The sequence below is a fragment of the Chiloscyllium punctatum genome, chromosome 3, assembly GCF_047496795.1.
Source record: "Chiloscyllium punctatum isolate Juve2018m chromosome 3, sChiPun1.3, whole genome shotgun sequence".
Lineage (NCBI taxonomy): Eukaryota > Metazoa > Chordata > Chondrichthyes > Orectolobiformes > Hemiscylliidae > Chiloscyllium > Chiloscyllium punctatum.
The window spans coordinates 11,218,197-11,234,143 of NC_092741.1; the positions used below are offsets into that span (position 1 = coordinate 11,218,197).

The 15,947-nt window shown below is 41.5% G+C and overlaps 1 protein-coding gene across 1 annotated transcript in view; it reads right to left on the reverse strand.

Annotated features, from left to right (window-relative positions):
• lbr (lamin B receptor) overlaps window positions 1–15,947 on the reverse strand; it is a 95,592-nt gene that overhangs the window by 15,226 nt on the left and 64,419 nt on the right. Inside the window, exon 9 of the mRNA XM_072550502.1 lies at window positions 8,450–8,553. Within this exon, the coding sequence (XP_072406603.1) occupies window positions 8,450–8,553 (104 nt within the window). The remainder of the gene's footprint in view (window positions 1–8,449; window positions 8,554–15,947) is intronic.

Consider the following 15,947-nt stretch of genomic DNA (forward strand, 5'->3'; position numbering starts at 1 on the left):
CTTCGGAGGGTTGGTGTGGACTGGTTGGACCGAAGGGCCTGTTTCCACATTGTAGGGAATCTAATCTAATTTAATTTTGGTGAGTAGTGGATAAGGTTGTGTAATCAGTTTATTGTCTGTAGTTGCTGACGTTTAAAGTGACAAAACTTGGCTGATGAAATGCTCCTTTTGCAGTTATGTGGGAAATCAGAAACATTTCCAATTAGAAAATGGTGACCACACATGCAGAAAGTATGCTCAGTTGCAAGGTCCTGATTTGCCACTGGAGCGGCTGGAACTGCTGATGCACTCACTATGGAGCATCTATGAGGCTGAGAATGTCATGAAAAGATGTTAAGTGAGCCGTTCATACCACAAACAAAGGATACACAAACAGAAAAGCAGTGGGTGACCAACCACAAGACTAGCAAGTATGGGCACATAGTACATTCCTGAAGAAGGGCTTATGCCCGAAACGTCGATTCTCCTGCTCCTCGGATGCTGCCTGGCCTGCTGTGTTTTTCCAGCACCACATTTTTCAACACATAGCCACAGTGGGCTCCTGTACTATTCTCCTCTCAGATAGATATACCACTTTGGAATCTGTTGGAGAGGATGACCTCTCAGAGGAAAAGCAACAGTCGGTACTACGACTAGCTTGTTGTAATGCAGGGAGATCGGAGGTATAGGCAAGCAGGCATGATAAAGGACTCTATGGTCAGGGGTACAGAAATGCATTTCTGTGGTGGCAATTAAGACTGCATGCTGCCACCTGCTGTCAGGTCAAGGATGTCGGAGCAGGCACAGAACATTCCAAAAGGAGAAGGTGAGTAGTCAGAGGTCATGGCCCATATTGGTACCAGTTACACAGGCAGGAAAAAAAAAGAGAGGCGAGGTCCTACAAAGTGATTTAGGGAGAGAAGTGAAAAAACAGGACCTCTGCACCTGCACCACCTGCTAGTAAGGCTAGCAATAGGAAGGTAGTATAGTTGAATGCATGGCTAAAAAGGTGGGGTCGGAGGAGGGCTTGAGATGTCAGGATCATTGAGATTTTTCCAGGGCAGGTGACACCTGCAGGGGGGTTTAACAGTGCCACTCAGGAGGGTTCAAAACTAATGTAGCAGAGGGGTATCAGGGAAGAACTGGTGAAATTAGATTGGGGTGACTTTTGAGACTAAACCAACATCTGACATGTAGAAGTCGTTTAAAGGCCAGTCGATCAGATTTCAGAACCTGCATGTTTCCATTAGGCAGAAAGAAAAGGATGGCAAGATTCAGGAATCCTGGATAACAAAAGATATTAAAGGTTAATCAAGAAATAAAAACCAAAAGCATATAGAACATAGAACAGTACAGCACAGAACAGGTCCGTCAGCCCACGATGTTGTGCCGACCATTGATCCTCATGTATGCACCCTCAAATTTCTGTGACCATATGCATGTCCAGCAGTCTCTTAAATGTCCCCAATGACCTTGCTTCCACAACTGCTGCTGGAAACACATTCCATGCTCTCACAACTCTGTGTAAAGAACCCATCTCTGACATCCCCTCTATACTTTCCTCCAGCCAGCTTAAAACTATGACCCTGCATGTTAGCCATTTCTGCCCTGGGAAATAGTCTCTGGCTATCGTCTCTATCTATGCCTCTCATTTTCTTGTATACCTCAATTAGGTCCCCTCTCCAATGAAAAACTTCCAAGCTCAGTCAACCTCTCTCCTTATAAGATAAGCCCTCCAGTCCAGGCAGCATCCTGGTAAACCTCCTCTGAACCCTCTCCAAAGCATCCACATCTTTCCTATAATAGGGTGACCAGAACTGGACACAGTATTCCAAGTGCGGTCTAACCAAAGTTTTATAGAGCTGCAACAAGATCTCACTACTCTTAAACTCAGTCCCCCTGTTAATGAAAGCCAAAACACCATATGCTTTCTTAACAACCCTGTCCACTTGGGTGGCCATTTTAAGGGATCTATGTACCTGCACACCAAGATCCCTCTGTTCCTCCCACTGCCAAGAATCCTATCCTTAATCCTGTACTCAGCTTTCAAATTCGACCTTCCAAAATGCATCACCTCGCATTTATCCAGGTTGAACGCCATCTGTCACCTCTCAGCCCATCTCTGCATCCTGTCAATGTCCCGCTGCAGCCTACAACAGATCTCTATACTGTCAACGACACCTCCAACCTCTGTGTTGTCTGCAAACTTGCTGACCCATTCTTCAATCCCCTCATCCAAGTCATTAATAAAAATTACAAACAGTAGAGGCCCAAGGACAGAGCCCTATTGAACACCACTCACCACTGACTTCCAGGCAGAATATTTTCCTTCTACTACCGCTCGCTGTCTTCTCTTGGCCAGCCAATTCTGTATCCAGACAGCTAAGTTCCCCTGTATCCCTTTCCTCCTGACCTTCTGAATGAGCCTACCATGGGGAACCTTATCAAATGCCTTGCTGAAATCCATATACACCACATCCACAGCTCGACCCTCATCAACCTTTCTAGTCACATCCTCAAAGAACTCGATAAGGTTCGTGAGGCATGACCTGCCCCTCTCAAAGCCATGTTGACTGCATTTAATCAAGCCGTGCTTTTCCAGATGGTCATAAATCCTATCCCTCAGAATCCTTTCCAACACCTTGCAGACGACAGACGTGAGTCTTACTGGTCTGTAATTGCCGGGGATTTCCCTATTTGCCTCTCTCCAGTCCTCAGGTACAACTCCAATGGAGAGCGAGGATGCAAAGATCTTCGCAAGTGGCGAAGCAATCGTATTTCGCGTTTCCCAAAGCAGCCGAGGACAAATCTGGTCCAGGCCCGGCGACTTGTCAATCTTAATGTTTGACAAAATTTTCAGCACATCAGTTTCCTTTATCTCTATCCATTCCAGCATGCACACCTGCTCTTCAAAGGTTTCATTCACTACAAAGTTAGTTTCTTTCGTAAAGACAGAAGCAAAAAAAAACTCATTTAGGGCTTCTCCTACCACCTCAGACCCCACACACAAGTTCCCTATGCTATCTCTGATTGGCCCTACTCTTTTTTTGACCATTCTCTTATTCCTCACATAGGTGTAAAATGCCTTTGTGTTCTCCCTAATCCATCATATGTAAGACAAAACCCTCAAGTACAAAAAGCAGAAAACTACTTGAACAAGAATGTAGGAAGGCCAGCAGAGACCATGAAACATCCTTGGCAAATAGGATGATGTATAAAATGCCATGGGATACTATGCATATTAGGTGCAGAAGGATAGCTAGGGAAAGGATAGCCTCATTCCTGATGAAGAGCTTACTGAATTAGACTAGATTACTTAGTGTGGAAACACGCCCTTCGGCCCAACAAGTCCACACGGACCCTCCAAAGAGCAACCCACCCAGACCCATTCCCCTACATTTATCCCTTCACCTAACACTATGGGCAATTTAGCATGGCCAATTCACCTAACCTGCACATTTTTGGTGTGGGAGGAAACCCACGCAGACACTGGGAGAATGTGCAAACTCCACATAGGCAGCTGCCTGAGGCAGGATCTAAACCTGCATCTCCGGTACGGTGAGGCAGCAGTGTTAACCACTGTGCCACCCCGAAGCTTATGCCCGAAACGTTGATTCGCCTGGTCCTTGGATGCTGCCTGACCAACTATGCTTTTTCCAGCACCACCCTCTTCGACTCGAAAGGATAGGGTCCACTCAAGAACAAAGGGGGAATTTACACTGGAGCCAGAGGAAGTGGTCGAGGTCCTTCATGAATATTTCACATTGGTATTCACTGAGGAGAAGGGCATGGACAATGGTAAGATTATGGAGGAGTTTATTGATAATCTAAGGGATGTCGATATTAAAAAGGAAGTGGTGTTGGGTGTATTAACATCTCATCCAGGATACTGAGAGAGGCATGGGAGGAGATTGCTGGGGCCTTGACAGAAATCTTTGTATCGTGTTTAGCCACAGGCAAGGCTCCAGAAGGCTAGCAAATAGCTAATGTTATTTCTTTGTTTAAGATGGGCAACAAGGATAATCCAGGAAATTGCAAGTCGATGAGCCTTACGTCAGTGGTAGGGAAATTATTAGAGAAGTTTCTCAGGGACAAGATTTGCTCGCACTTGGAGAAGAATGAATTTATTACCGAAAATCATTCATGATGTTTTGCAGGACTGGTCTTGCCTCACAAACTTGCTTGAGTATTTGAGGAAGTGAAGATGATGATTGATAAAGGTAGGGCAGTGGATGTTGCCTACACGGACACTATAAAGCACTTGACAAAGTCTCTCGTGGTAGGCTGGTCCAGAAGATCATATTGCACGGAATCATTTGGAGTTGGCAAGTTGGGTACAAAATTTGCTTGGTCATAAAAGACAGAGGGTAGTTGTGGAGGGGACAATTTCTCACTGGATGTTTGTGACCTGTGACATTACACAAGGATCAGTGTTAGGACTCTGTTTTATATATGTACATAAATGATGTGGATGAAAATGTAAGTGATCTGATTAGTAGATTCACAGATGACACAAAAATTAATGGAGTTATGAAAATGAGGAAAGAAATCAAAGGATGCAGCTTGATCAGTTGGAAAGCTGGGCAGAGAAATAGCAGATGGAGTTTAATCCAGGCAAGTATGAGATGATCCAGCTTGAGAGGTCAAATACAACAGGAAAGTATAGTGTAAAAAGCCAGAACCTTAAGACAAAGGAATTTTTGGGTGCAAGTCCATAGTTCCCTGAAAGTGGCAACATAAGTGGATAAGGGAGTAAAGGCTACACATGGCATGCATGCCATCATCTGTCAGAGCACTAAGTATAAAAGTTGGCAAGTCACATTGCAGCTATGTAAGACTTTAATTAGACTATATTTGGAATAGTACGTGCAGTTCCAGTCGCCGTATCAAAGTACACAGATAACTTTAGAAAGGGTACAAAAGAGGTTTACCAGTATATTGTCCGAATTGGAGTGTAGTAGCTGTTAGGAGGGTTTGGTTAAACTTGAATCATTTTTTTTCTGGAATGTCAAAGGCTGAAGGATGACTTGATTTAATTATGTAATGAGAGGTATGGATAGGTTGTATAGTCAGTCTTTTTCCCAGGATGCAAATGCCAAATACAGATGAGAATAGGTTTAAAGTGAGGGGAAAAGTTTAAAGGAGATATGCAAAGAAAGTTATTTATTAAAAAGGGTGCCTGGAATGCACTGCCAATGTAGATGGTAGATGCAAATATGATAGCAAAGTTTAAGAGGCATTTTGACAGACACATAATGTAGCAAGGAATGGAGGGATATGGATCATGTGCAGGCAGATGGGATAAATTAGAACAGCATCACAACTGACTGAGCCGAAGGGCATATTCCTGTGCTGTACTATATTGTTCTATGTAACATGGGTGATTGGCCAAGGATCACAACCACAAAAGGTAACCAGTAATGGCACAACTTATATTGTGTACTCAGTTTAACTTCAGTGGTGGGAAAACTTCTAGAAACAATTCTTCAGAATAGAATTCTCACATGTAAAAGTAATGATTAGTAAAGTAACAGGTTTCATGTCTATCAAAAAGTTTATTTCAAATAGCTAACAGAAAGGGCTGATGATTGATGTTATTGATGTAGTTGACTTGCATCAACATAAATCAATTTGTGAAAAATGTTATACGTCATGGAATAAAAGGGCCAGTAGCAATCTGGATACAAAACTTACTGAGTGATAGGAAAGGGAGTGTAATAGGTATTTTTCAGATTAATAGAATGCCTGTAATGAAGGTTCTCAGGGTCAGTATTGGGATCCATGCTTTTCCTGATATGTATTAATGATCTACATCTTGATGTGAAGGGGGCAATTTCAAAGTTTGCAGATGATATGGAACTTAAAAGTGCCATAAACTTTGAGGACAGGATCAAACTTCAGCAGGACATAGAAAAGTTGGAGGAGTGGGCAGATGGGTGACAAGTGGAACTTACCTCACAGAAATGTAAGATGTTTTCATTTGGATGAAAACACTTGGGACAGATGAAATAAGGGAAATAATTCTAAAAGGGATGAGGAGCAGAGGGACCCAATTGTATATGTGCATAGAAAATTCAAAGTGGCAGGACAGCTGAAGACAGTAGTTAATAAAGCATACAGTAACTTAGGTTTTATTAATAGACACTGCACAACAGCAAGGTTATGCTGATTCTGTATAAGACATCAGCTACTATGTTGTGTACAGCTCTGGGCACCACACTGCAGGAAAGTGTTGAGAGTGCAAGAAAAATTTACAAGAATGATTCCAGGCAAGAATATCTTCAATTATGAGAACAGAATGGAAAGGATGGGGACTGAGCTTCTTGGAGAGAAGGAAGCAAAGATCTGACAAATGCTTTTAAAATCATGAGCAGACAGCAGACTGGATACGGAGAAACTATTCCTGCATGTAAAATGATCAAGAACATATGGACAAAGATTTAAAAAGTGACTTGTAAAAAGCTTTTTCATGTATGGTGGTGGCAAGTTCAATTGACCAATTTAAGAGGGCATTAGATGATTATTTGAATAGAAGGAAAATGTGCAATGGCATTTAGAGAAAGCAAGAGAATGGCTCTTTGTCACAGTGGTCATTTGTAGAATTGGTGCAGATTAATGCATTGTATTACTTCTGTGATTCTGTGGTATTACAAGCAAAGGATTTCAAAATCTGCATTTGTATACAAGCATTCACATTTTATGCAACGTTTACTGGCCAAACCGCATTTTAGAAGCTGTCACTTCATTTCATTCATACAAACTGCAATATTAAGAATTTTGTTTGGCATATTGAGTAGATTAAAGGCATAAATGATTAATCATCCCAAGCTGATGAATTCATTGTTGCACCAAAATTAAACAGATATTGGTGCGTTTTTTTCTTCCCCCAAGAAAACGAGACATTACCTTGAAGCATTCAAGTTTCTCAAGGCTTAGAATTTTAAAAAAGAAAATATTTTAAAAAAGATTGTACTCATGCGGAACTTGAAGCTTGTGCATATTCTGAGATTCTGAATAGTTGGAGTGGCACAAGAGCTTGCAATTGAGTACATGAACTGTATCCGCAGTAGCACTTAAAAGTCTAAACTAAGCTGTCACCAGAGACATAGAATCATTTTACCTTCACCTCTTAGCACATGAATCCACTTTGATTTAACAGAAATCAGGATCAGGCCAACTCAACACATGGACGATAAAGAACACATCCTTTTAGTTTAATATATTTTGGACTGTGAGCCAAATTGGGGAAAGGACAGCTTTAAACCAAGAACTGTGGAAGGAATTACTACACTTTTAAAAACCAAAGTTACTGGAACTCATTGCGAGTTGTATTTATACTTTTGCTTTATTCAAGCAATTGTGGAGGGGATTAACAAAGGAATCATGTATGAGCAGAATAACCTTTAACCAGAGACAGATTGCTGACTGGCTTGTGCAATTCAGACCAGTTGCATAGGCCAGGAGTACTAGCATCACAACAACTTTCTGACTGGCTCCTGGGAAATGGACAGCTTGTGAGCAATTTATAGGCAGAGGCCTCCAGACTGCAAAACAAACAGGATCTCTCTCTCTCTCTCTCGCTTTGTATTGAAGTAACCAAAAACTGGAGGATAGCTACCTATTCTCCAAAACCATTTGCTGTAAGTTATTGCATCTAACCAGTAACTGAAAGATTGAATAAATGAGTCCATCTGTGACTTCGGCAAAGAACTAGAAAAATCTGGAAATCAGAAGATTTGAGAGAAAGTATAAGGGACACCTCAATCAATCTTGTTGATTGATGCCATTGAACAGTTTCTCCCCAGATTTTATTTTCTTCCACCCATAATATCTGTTTGTTTGTGGCTGCCTCTATGCGAGAGTAGTTGTTTAATAAGAGGCTTATAGTAGCATGTAGCAGAACTACATGTTAATAATTCACATTTCAGTTTTACTGTAGTTAGAATTGATTTAATTCTAATAATTATTAGCTCATATTAAGTAGTAAAAGCTATTCAATGCTTTCTGTTAATTAGTGTCCATCAAGCAAATAAATGGAGGACTTTTGAGTAACTTGATTAAACCTTTAACTTCAATGATGACACTGGAAGGAGTGGGCCTCAAGGCTTTCCCAAGTGGCTGCTGACTGGACACACACTTACATTTAGCTTTGGGAATGTTATGAAAAACAGGACAATAAAGTGTAGAAGTATAAGAAAACTTACAGTGAAGGACAGAACCAGAAGACTTGCAAATATAATTTAGAATTCAAAAATACATAGAGGAACCTCAATTACCCAGCATTTGATTATCCGAATATCGGATTATCCAGCAAGATTGCAATGTCCCAGTGCTCGGCTAAACTAAGCTATCTGGCATTCGCTAATCCAGAATTCGGTTAACCGAGTGAAATACTGCCCTCCCATGTCCTTTGGATAATCGAGGTTCCTCAGTAATCTTATGGTTTAGTCAGTAGATGCTTCAAACTCACCCAGCCCATCAAACCTGGACGTAATTCACAGAAGAACTTCAGATCAAAGTTTCTGATACGAGGATTCAGTTCACGCCCAATAAAGAAGTCATAAATAAAACTACCTGCAAACCAATACAGACAAAGTAATTACAATGTGTGCTTTATTTATAATAGTAATTACACAGAGGGTGGTGCGTGTATGGAACAAGCCTGAGGAAGTGGTAGAGGCAGGTACAATTACAACATTTGAAAGATATATGAATAGGAAAGTTGAAAAGAGACATGGACCAAATGCTGGCAGGAACCAAAGGGCTTGTTTCCATACTGTATGATTCTATGACATCAGATATGCTCATTTAATTAAAATAGGAACTTTTCACTTCAACTGTCTACACATTTGTTTCCGAATTGTTCGCTGTCGGTGGATCAGTTAGTATTTAATTTCCTTGGGTAAAATGATAATGAAACAGTGCAGTCTGGTTCAGAACATAAGAAGAATACCATTGGTAGCTTAGAACCTTGCTCAGATAGCCAATATCTGGCATAAACTAATTCTACATTGAGGTGTCAGCAAAAACAGGAGACTTGGAAGAAGGAACAGAAAGCGATTTACATATGGGCAGTCTTTGCAACTGTCATAGGTGATCATAAAGATGGTTGCCCTGCAGTTTGTCAAGGCTCATGCCTCACTGAACACCTCTGAGTTGTTAATACAAAGGTGCAAAAATTTAAACAAGATTACATTTTCATAGAATTTATAGGTTCAAGTTTTATTGGGTGATTATCTGCAAAACCTTATTTTGACCCAGTCATGATCATTACAGAGGTAAGTTACAAACTAAATCCATTTAGATTAAGAATATAGAGGAGGTTGTAAAAGCAAACGCTCTGATAATTAATCATGAAAAATAACCTTTACAGCAAGCTCTGGAACTGCCTTGCTCTGCAAATACACTTCCCTCTCCTTTAAAGACACTCTATTGTTTTGACTTAACCAAGTTTTCAGTCACCTGTCCTGATAGTGCAAAACTACAATGGATTAATGCTCCTATAAGATACTTTACCATGCACAAGATTCAAATATGTACAATATGGGGAGAAAACTGCTTGAAATATAAAAAGCATAGCAAGGAATCAAGAAGAGATATTTAGATGACTAAGGTGGAGCATAAGTGACCAGTTTGAAGGCAGTTAAATAAAAAGGGTTTTTATAATGTGTGAGAAAAGTTTAAAAAAAAGCTGCTCCAAGAAAAGATTGGTACACACAGAAATAAGGTGGTCATCTTGTACTTAGGTGAGGAAGTGTCAGGGATTCAGAAACACTTAATCTCACATTTCAGAAGGTTGAATTAGGAGAAATAGTAATGAAACACTCAGAAGGCATAAACTCATCAGACTTTGACAATATAGATCATAGGAATATTAACACAGTAATTGTTAGAAAAATGGTGATTCAACAAGTTTATCTTCTGATGTTATAATGGAATTGATGTCTAATTATGAATCTAGAATATTGAAGCAGCTTTGGGAAGGAGCAACTGAACGCTACTGTAAACGGAAAATCGAGCTAAAAGTATTCCTAAGGTCAAGGGATTGAATTGTGTTGGTAAATTCAAGGCCTTAGAAAGAAAAGAAGAACAGGAGTCAGCTTGCTGGCCCTTGGGCCTACTTGGCCATTCACTAATAATAATGACTGAACACTCAAGTTAGTACTTTGTTCCTGCCTTCTCCCCATACCCTTTGATCCATTTAACTTTAAGAACTAGATCTAACTGCTCCCTGAAAACATTTAAGATGTGGGCTAATCAGCATAGCTCTGTAAAGGTCAGGTCACATTCTACCGACTAAACCTGGTCATTTTAAACATCACAAAACAATTACATATTCAGCAGTACTTAAAAGTTCCACATAAATCAAATGAGTCACAAAATAAAGGCATGTGACACTTAAAGATAGGCAAACAATAAACAGGGAGCTGCGGCATATGAAAAGATCATTATGTTTTATATTCATTTATCATTGAATGTGGATTGGATTTGGGAAAAGGACTGTTTCACAGCAAGAGACTGAGAAAACAATGATTGTACTCTAACAAACAAGGCACTGAAACTCACTGCAAGTAGTGTTTACACAGCTGCCTTACAAGGCAGATGTGTGCATGTGCGTGTGTAGTAAGGGAGGCCTGGCTCTGAAGTGTGCACACAAAGTGAGATTTGGCTGGTAACAAGTAACCGACTGGTTTGAGTGTGCTAACCAATCACAGATGCCAAAGGGCATCAGCCTGACAACTCTCCAACTGGTTCCTGGGTAGCTAAAAAAACTTGAGGTGTGAACACTACAGTGGGAAACCCTTAAATGACTGGAACGGAAGGTGATCACTCCCTACATAAAAATACCTGAAGTCTGAAAAATGCAAGTTATTTTCTCCCACTATCTGCTGTAAGCCAATGCTTTTAACCAATAATTCAACATTTTATAAATTTGTGAATCAGTCATTCTGTACCCCCCTGTGAAGTGAAAGAACCTGAGTGAAAAGCTCAGACAACAGCAAGATAAAAGGAATATCCCATTACGTTCTGAGGGCTAGTGCTACTGAATGGTTTCCCCAGTTTCTTCCCCGCCACCCCCCCACCCCCGTATGTAAGGGTTTAACAGTTTTGAGATGTGGTGTCAAAAAAAAATTCAATAGAGAGAACAAAAGAACAGAATATTATTTAAATGGAGTACAAATACAGAAAGCTGCAACATAAGAAATTGGGGGAACTTGCAGACGAAATATAGAAAGCTGGCACAGATCAGGAAGGCTAATGCAATGTTGACCCTTATTTCAAGGAGATTGGAGTATAAAAGGAGGGAATGTCTAACACCTTGTACAAGGTGCTAGGGAGACCACATCTGGAATACTGAGAGCAGTTATCATCTCTTTGTGCAAGAAAAGATAGTGTGCATTGGAGTAAGTTCAGAGAAGATCCATTCAGCTGATCCCTGATAAGGAGGAATTGACTTATCAGTAAAATTTAAACAGGTTGGGATTCTTTCATTTTCTCAGCAGCAGTTGCAGTGGGAGCAACAGCAAGGACCAGGGGGCTGACGGGAAGGTAAATTTAAAGTATAAAAACTTACCTTGTGTACAGGTGGAGCGCACGATGTGCAGGAGCGGACATGGGACTGCTGGGTAAGTGAGGTTATATATTTGGGCGGTTGTTTTACCCGAAACACTAATCTGGTAGTGTCTCTCAGCCATCCTCCTCCTCTAACCATTTCAGGTACAAAAAGAACGTAGCTGGGGACAGAAAGGGAACCAGCAGGCATTCCAGGGATCTCCTGTGGCCGTTCCCCTCAACAAAAAAAATACCGTTTTGGATACTGTTGGTGGAGACAACTTACCAGGGGCAAGCAATGGGGCACAGGTCTCTGGCATAGACATAGGAGCAAAAATTAGGTAATTCAGCCCACTGAATCTGCTTCACTATTCTATCATGGCTGATGGGTTTCTCAACCCCATTTTCCCTCTTTGTCCCTGTAACCCTTGATCACCTTGACAATTAAGAACCCGTCTCTGTCTTAAAGAGACTCCCAAGTCTCTTTGCACTTCAGACTTCTAAACTTTCTCCCCTCCTCTATTCTTCCTACCAAAGTGCATGACCTCACATTTTCCCACCTTGTCCAGCATCTGCCACTTCTTTGCCCAATCTTCAAAACTGTCCAAATCCTTCTGCAGCCTCCCTGCCTTCTCAGTGCTACCTGTCACTCCGCTTATCTTTGTATTGTCTGCAAACTTAGCCAGAATACCCTCAGTTCCTTCATCCAGATCGTCAATGGGCGGCACGGTGGCACAGTGGTTAGCACTGCTGCCTCACAGCGCTAGAGATCCGGGTTCAATTCCCGCCTCAGGCGACTGACTGTGTGGAGTTTGCACGTTCTCCCTGTGTCTGCGTGGGTTTCCTCCGGGTGCTCCGGTTTCCTCCCACAGTCCAAAAGATGTGCAGGTCAGGTGAATTGGCCATGCTAAATTGCCCATAGTGTTAGGTAAGGGGTAAATGTAGGGGTATGGGTGGGTTGCGCTTCGGCGGGGCGGTGTGGACTTGTTGGGCCGAAGGGCCTGTTTCCACACTGTATGTAATCTAATCTAATCTAATGTGAAAAGTTGTTGTCCCAACACTGAGCCTTACAGAACACTACTTGTCACCAGCTGCCATCCCAAGAAAGACACTTTTATCCCTACTCTCTGCTTTCGACCAGACAGCCTAGCTTCTATCCATGCTAGCGCCTCGCCTCTAACACCATCAGCAATCATCTTACTCAGTAGCCTCCTGTGTGGGACCTTGTCAAATGCCTTCTTTAAGTCCAGACAGATAACATCTATTGACTCTTCTTGGTCTAACCTGCTTGTTACTTCCTCAATGAATTCTAGCAGATTTGTCAAGCATGACCTCTCCTTAATGAAACCATTCTGACTTTGCCCTATTTAACCATATACATCTAAATATTCAGAAATCTCATAATTCACAATGGATTCCAGGATTTAACCCACGACCGAAGTTAGGGTATTCGGTCTGTAATATTCCATATTTTGTCTTACTCCCTTTTAAAATAGGGGTGTCATGTTAGTGATTTTCCAGTCCTCAGAGACCCATTCTGATTCTAGTAATTCCTGAAAGATCACCACTAATGCCTCTACTATCTCTTCAGCTATCCCCCTTAGAACTCAGGGGTGTAGTTCATCTGGTCCAGGTGATTTATCTACCTTTAGACCACTCTATTTTTCTAGCTCCTTCTCTTTGGTGATGGCCACCATACTCATCTCTGCCCCCTCACTCTCTTGAACATTTAGGATATTACTCATGTCTTCCATCGTGAAGACTGACACGAAGTAATTATTCAGTTCCTCAGCCATTTCCTTGTTCCCCACTACTATCTCTCCTGTGCCCCAATGTCCACTTTTGCCCTTTATATTGTTACAATGCAGAGATGAACCCCTCTCTGTTAATTAAACCAAGCACCCAGAAAAGCTCACCTCATCTTGTAATCTGTTAAATTTGACTATTTAAAGAAAATAACAATTTTTTAAACTCTAAAAGTGAACATTAAACAACTATTCACAATCCTAAGCCCCCTCTCTAAATTGATTATCTGCCTCCAATGCTATAACAATATGCTGTTCCAATAAGACACATTAAAGTTACATCAACTTAATTTCAAACCACACAGCCGCTGTCATCTTCTGTGACATTCTTCTTCTGGCTGAAGATCTCTCTGGATTGTCCTTTCTTTTTACTGTGAATATGTTTCCTATGAAAAGGTACCTTTAACAGAGAGAGTGTTTCCTAATTTCTTAGGCAGCAAAATGTTAGATCTCCCAGTGTTTCTGTCTCGATGTTGGCAAAACCAAAATTCAAACGCAATTGGGTTTTAGTTTCCTGGGGCATAATTTAACTGATTGGTTAATTTCAGAAATTGTTGTCAAAACAGCAAACTACTCAATTATCAATTTCACAGCCAAAATATTACATATTTTCAATGTTTCAGAACAGATGGGGACATTAGTCATATCACAGGTGCTTGTAATCTTTCAGTTCAGAACATCATTCTCTTTCTCAAAAGTACAGTACATGCCTTCAGCTTCATAACAATATATCTAAAGAAACACTTACATATTACTGGCTAGCTTACCCTCATATTTAATCTTCTCCTTCCTTATTTCTTATTTTGTTGCCCTCTGTTGGTCTTTATAAGCTTCCCACTGCCCTTCGCCACCTTATACACTTTCTCTTTTGCTCTTCGCTATCCCTGACCTCCCTAGTCAGCCACGGTTGCCTCATCCTCCCTGTACCATGCTTCTTTTTCCGTGGGATTAATCTCTCCTAATATGGGGAGAACTCCACACTGACAGACAGTCACCAGAGGGTGGAATAAAATTGGGTCTCTGTTGCTGTGAGGCAGCAGTGCTCACCACTGAGCCACCGTGCTGCCCATATTTGGGCTATATTCCTCTAAACCATTCTTATTCAGAAACCCATCCTGATATCTTTTAAATGCAGTAATTGTAGCTGCTTCCACAACCTCCTCTGGCACCTCATTCCATACACGCAACACCCTCTGCATGAAAAACTTGCCCCTTTGGTTCCTTTTACATCTTTCCCCTCACACCTTAAACTTATGCCCACTAGTTTTGGGCTCCCCTACCCTGGAAAAAGACCTTATCTATTTACCCTATCCATGACCCTTATGATTTTACAAATCTCTCGAAGGTCACCCCTCAGCCCCTGACACTCCAGGGAAAAAAAGGTCCCAACCTATTTAGCCTCTCCCGATAGATCAAACCCTCCAATCCCGGCAACATCCTTCTAAATCTTTTAGAGTCATAGATATATACAGGAAAGAAACAGACCCTTCAGTCCAACTCATCCATGCCGACCAGCTATTCTAATCTGATCTAGTCCCATATGCAAGCACTTGGTCCACATTCTTCTAAACCCTTCCTATTCATATACCCATTCAGATGCTGTTTAAATACTGTCATTATACCAGCCTCCACCACTTCCTCTGGCAGCTCATTCCATACACACACCACTCTCTGCATGAAAAAGTTGCCCCTTAGGTCCCTTTTATATATCTTTCCCCTCTTACCCTAAACCTACGTCCTCTAGTTCTGGACTCCCCACCCCAGTAAAAAAAAAAGTGTCTATTTATCCTTTCCATGCTCCTCAATTTTATAAACCTCTACTGGGTCACAGCTCAGCCTCCGACGCTCCAAGGAAAACAGCCCCAGCCTATTCAACCTCTCACTGTAGCTCAAATCCTCCAACCCTGGCAACATCCTTGTAAATCTTTTCTGAACCCTTTTAAGTTTCACAACATCCAATAGGTAGGAGACCAGAACTGCATGCAGTATTTCAAAAGTGGTCTAACCAATGGCCTATACAGCCACCTGCCTACCCCTCTACTCAATGGTCTGACCAATAAAGAAAAGCATACCAAACACCTTTTTCACTAACCTATCTACCTGCAACTCTACTTTCAAGCAACTGTGAACCTGCACTCTCTTTGTTCAGCAACACTCCCCAGGACCTTACCATTAAGTGTAAAAGACCTGCCCTGATTTGCCTTTCTAAATTACAGCACCTCACATTTATCGGAATTAAACTCCATCTGCCACTCCTCAGCTCATTGGCTCATCTGATCAAGATTCCATTGTACTCTAAGGTAACCTTCTTCGCTGTCCACTACACCTCCAATTTTGGTGTCATCTGCAAACTTACTAACTATACCCATGATCACATCAAATCACCGACATAAATGACAAAAAGCAGTGGACCCAACACCAATCCTTGTGGCACATCACTGGTCACAGGCCTCCAGTCTGAAAAAACAACTCTCCACCACCACCTTTGAGCCAGTTCTGTACCCAAATGGCTAGAAGAAGAAAATTTACAGCCCAGGAACAGGTCCTTCAGCCCTCCAAGCCTAAGCCAATCCAAATCCACTGTTTAAACCTATCGCCCAGTTCCTAAGG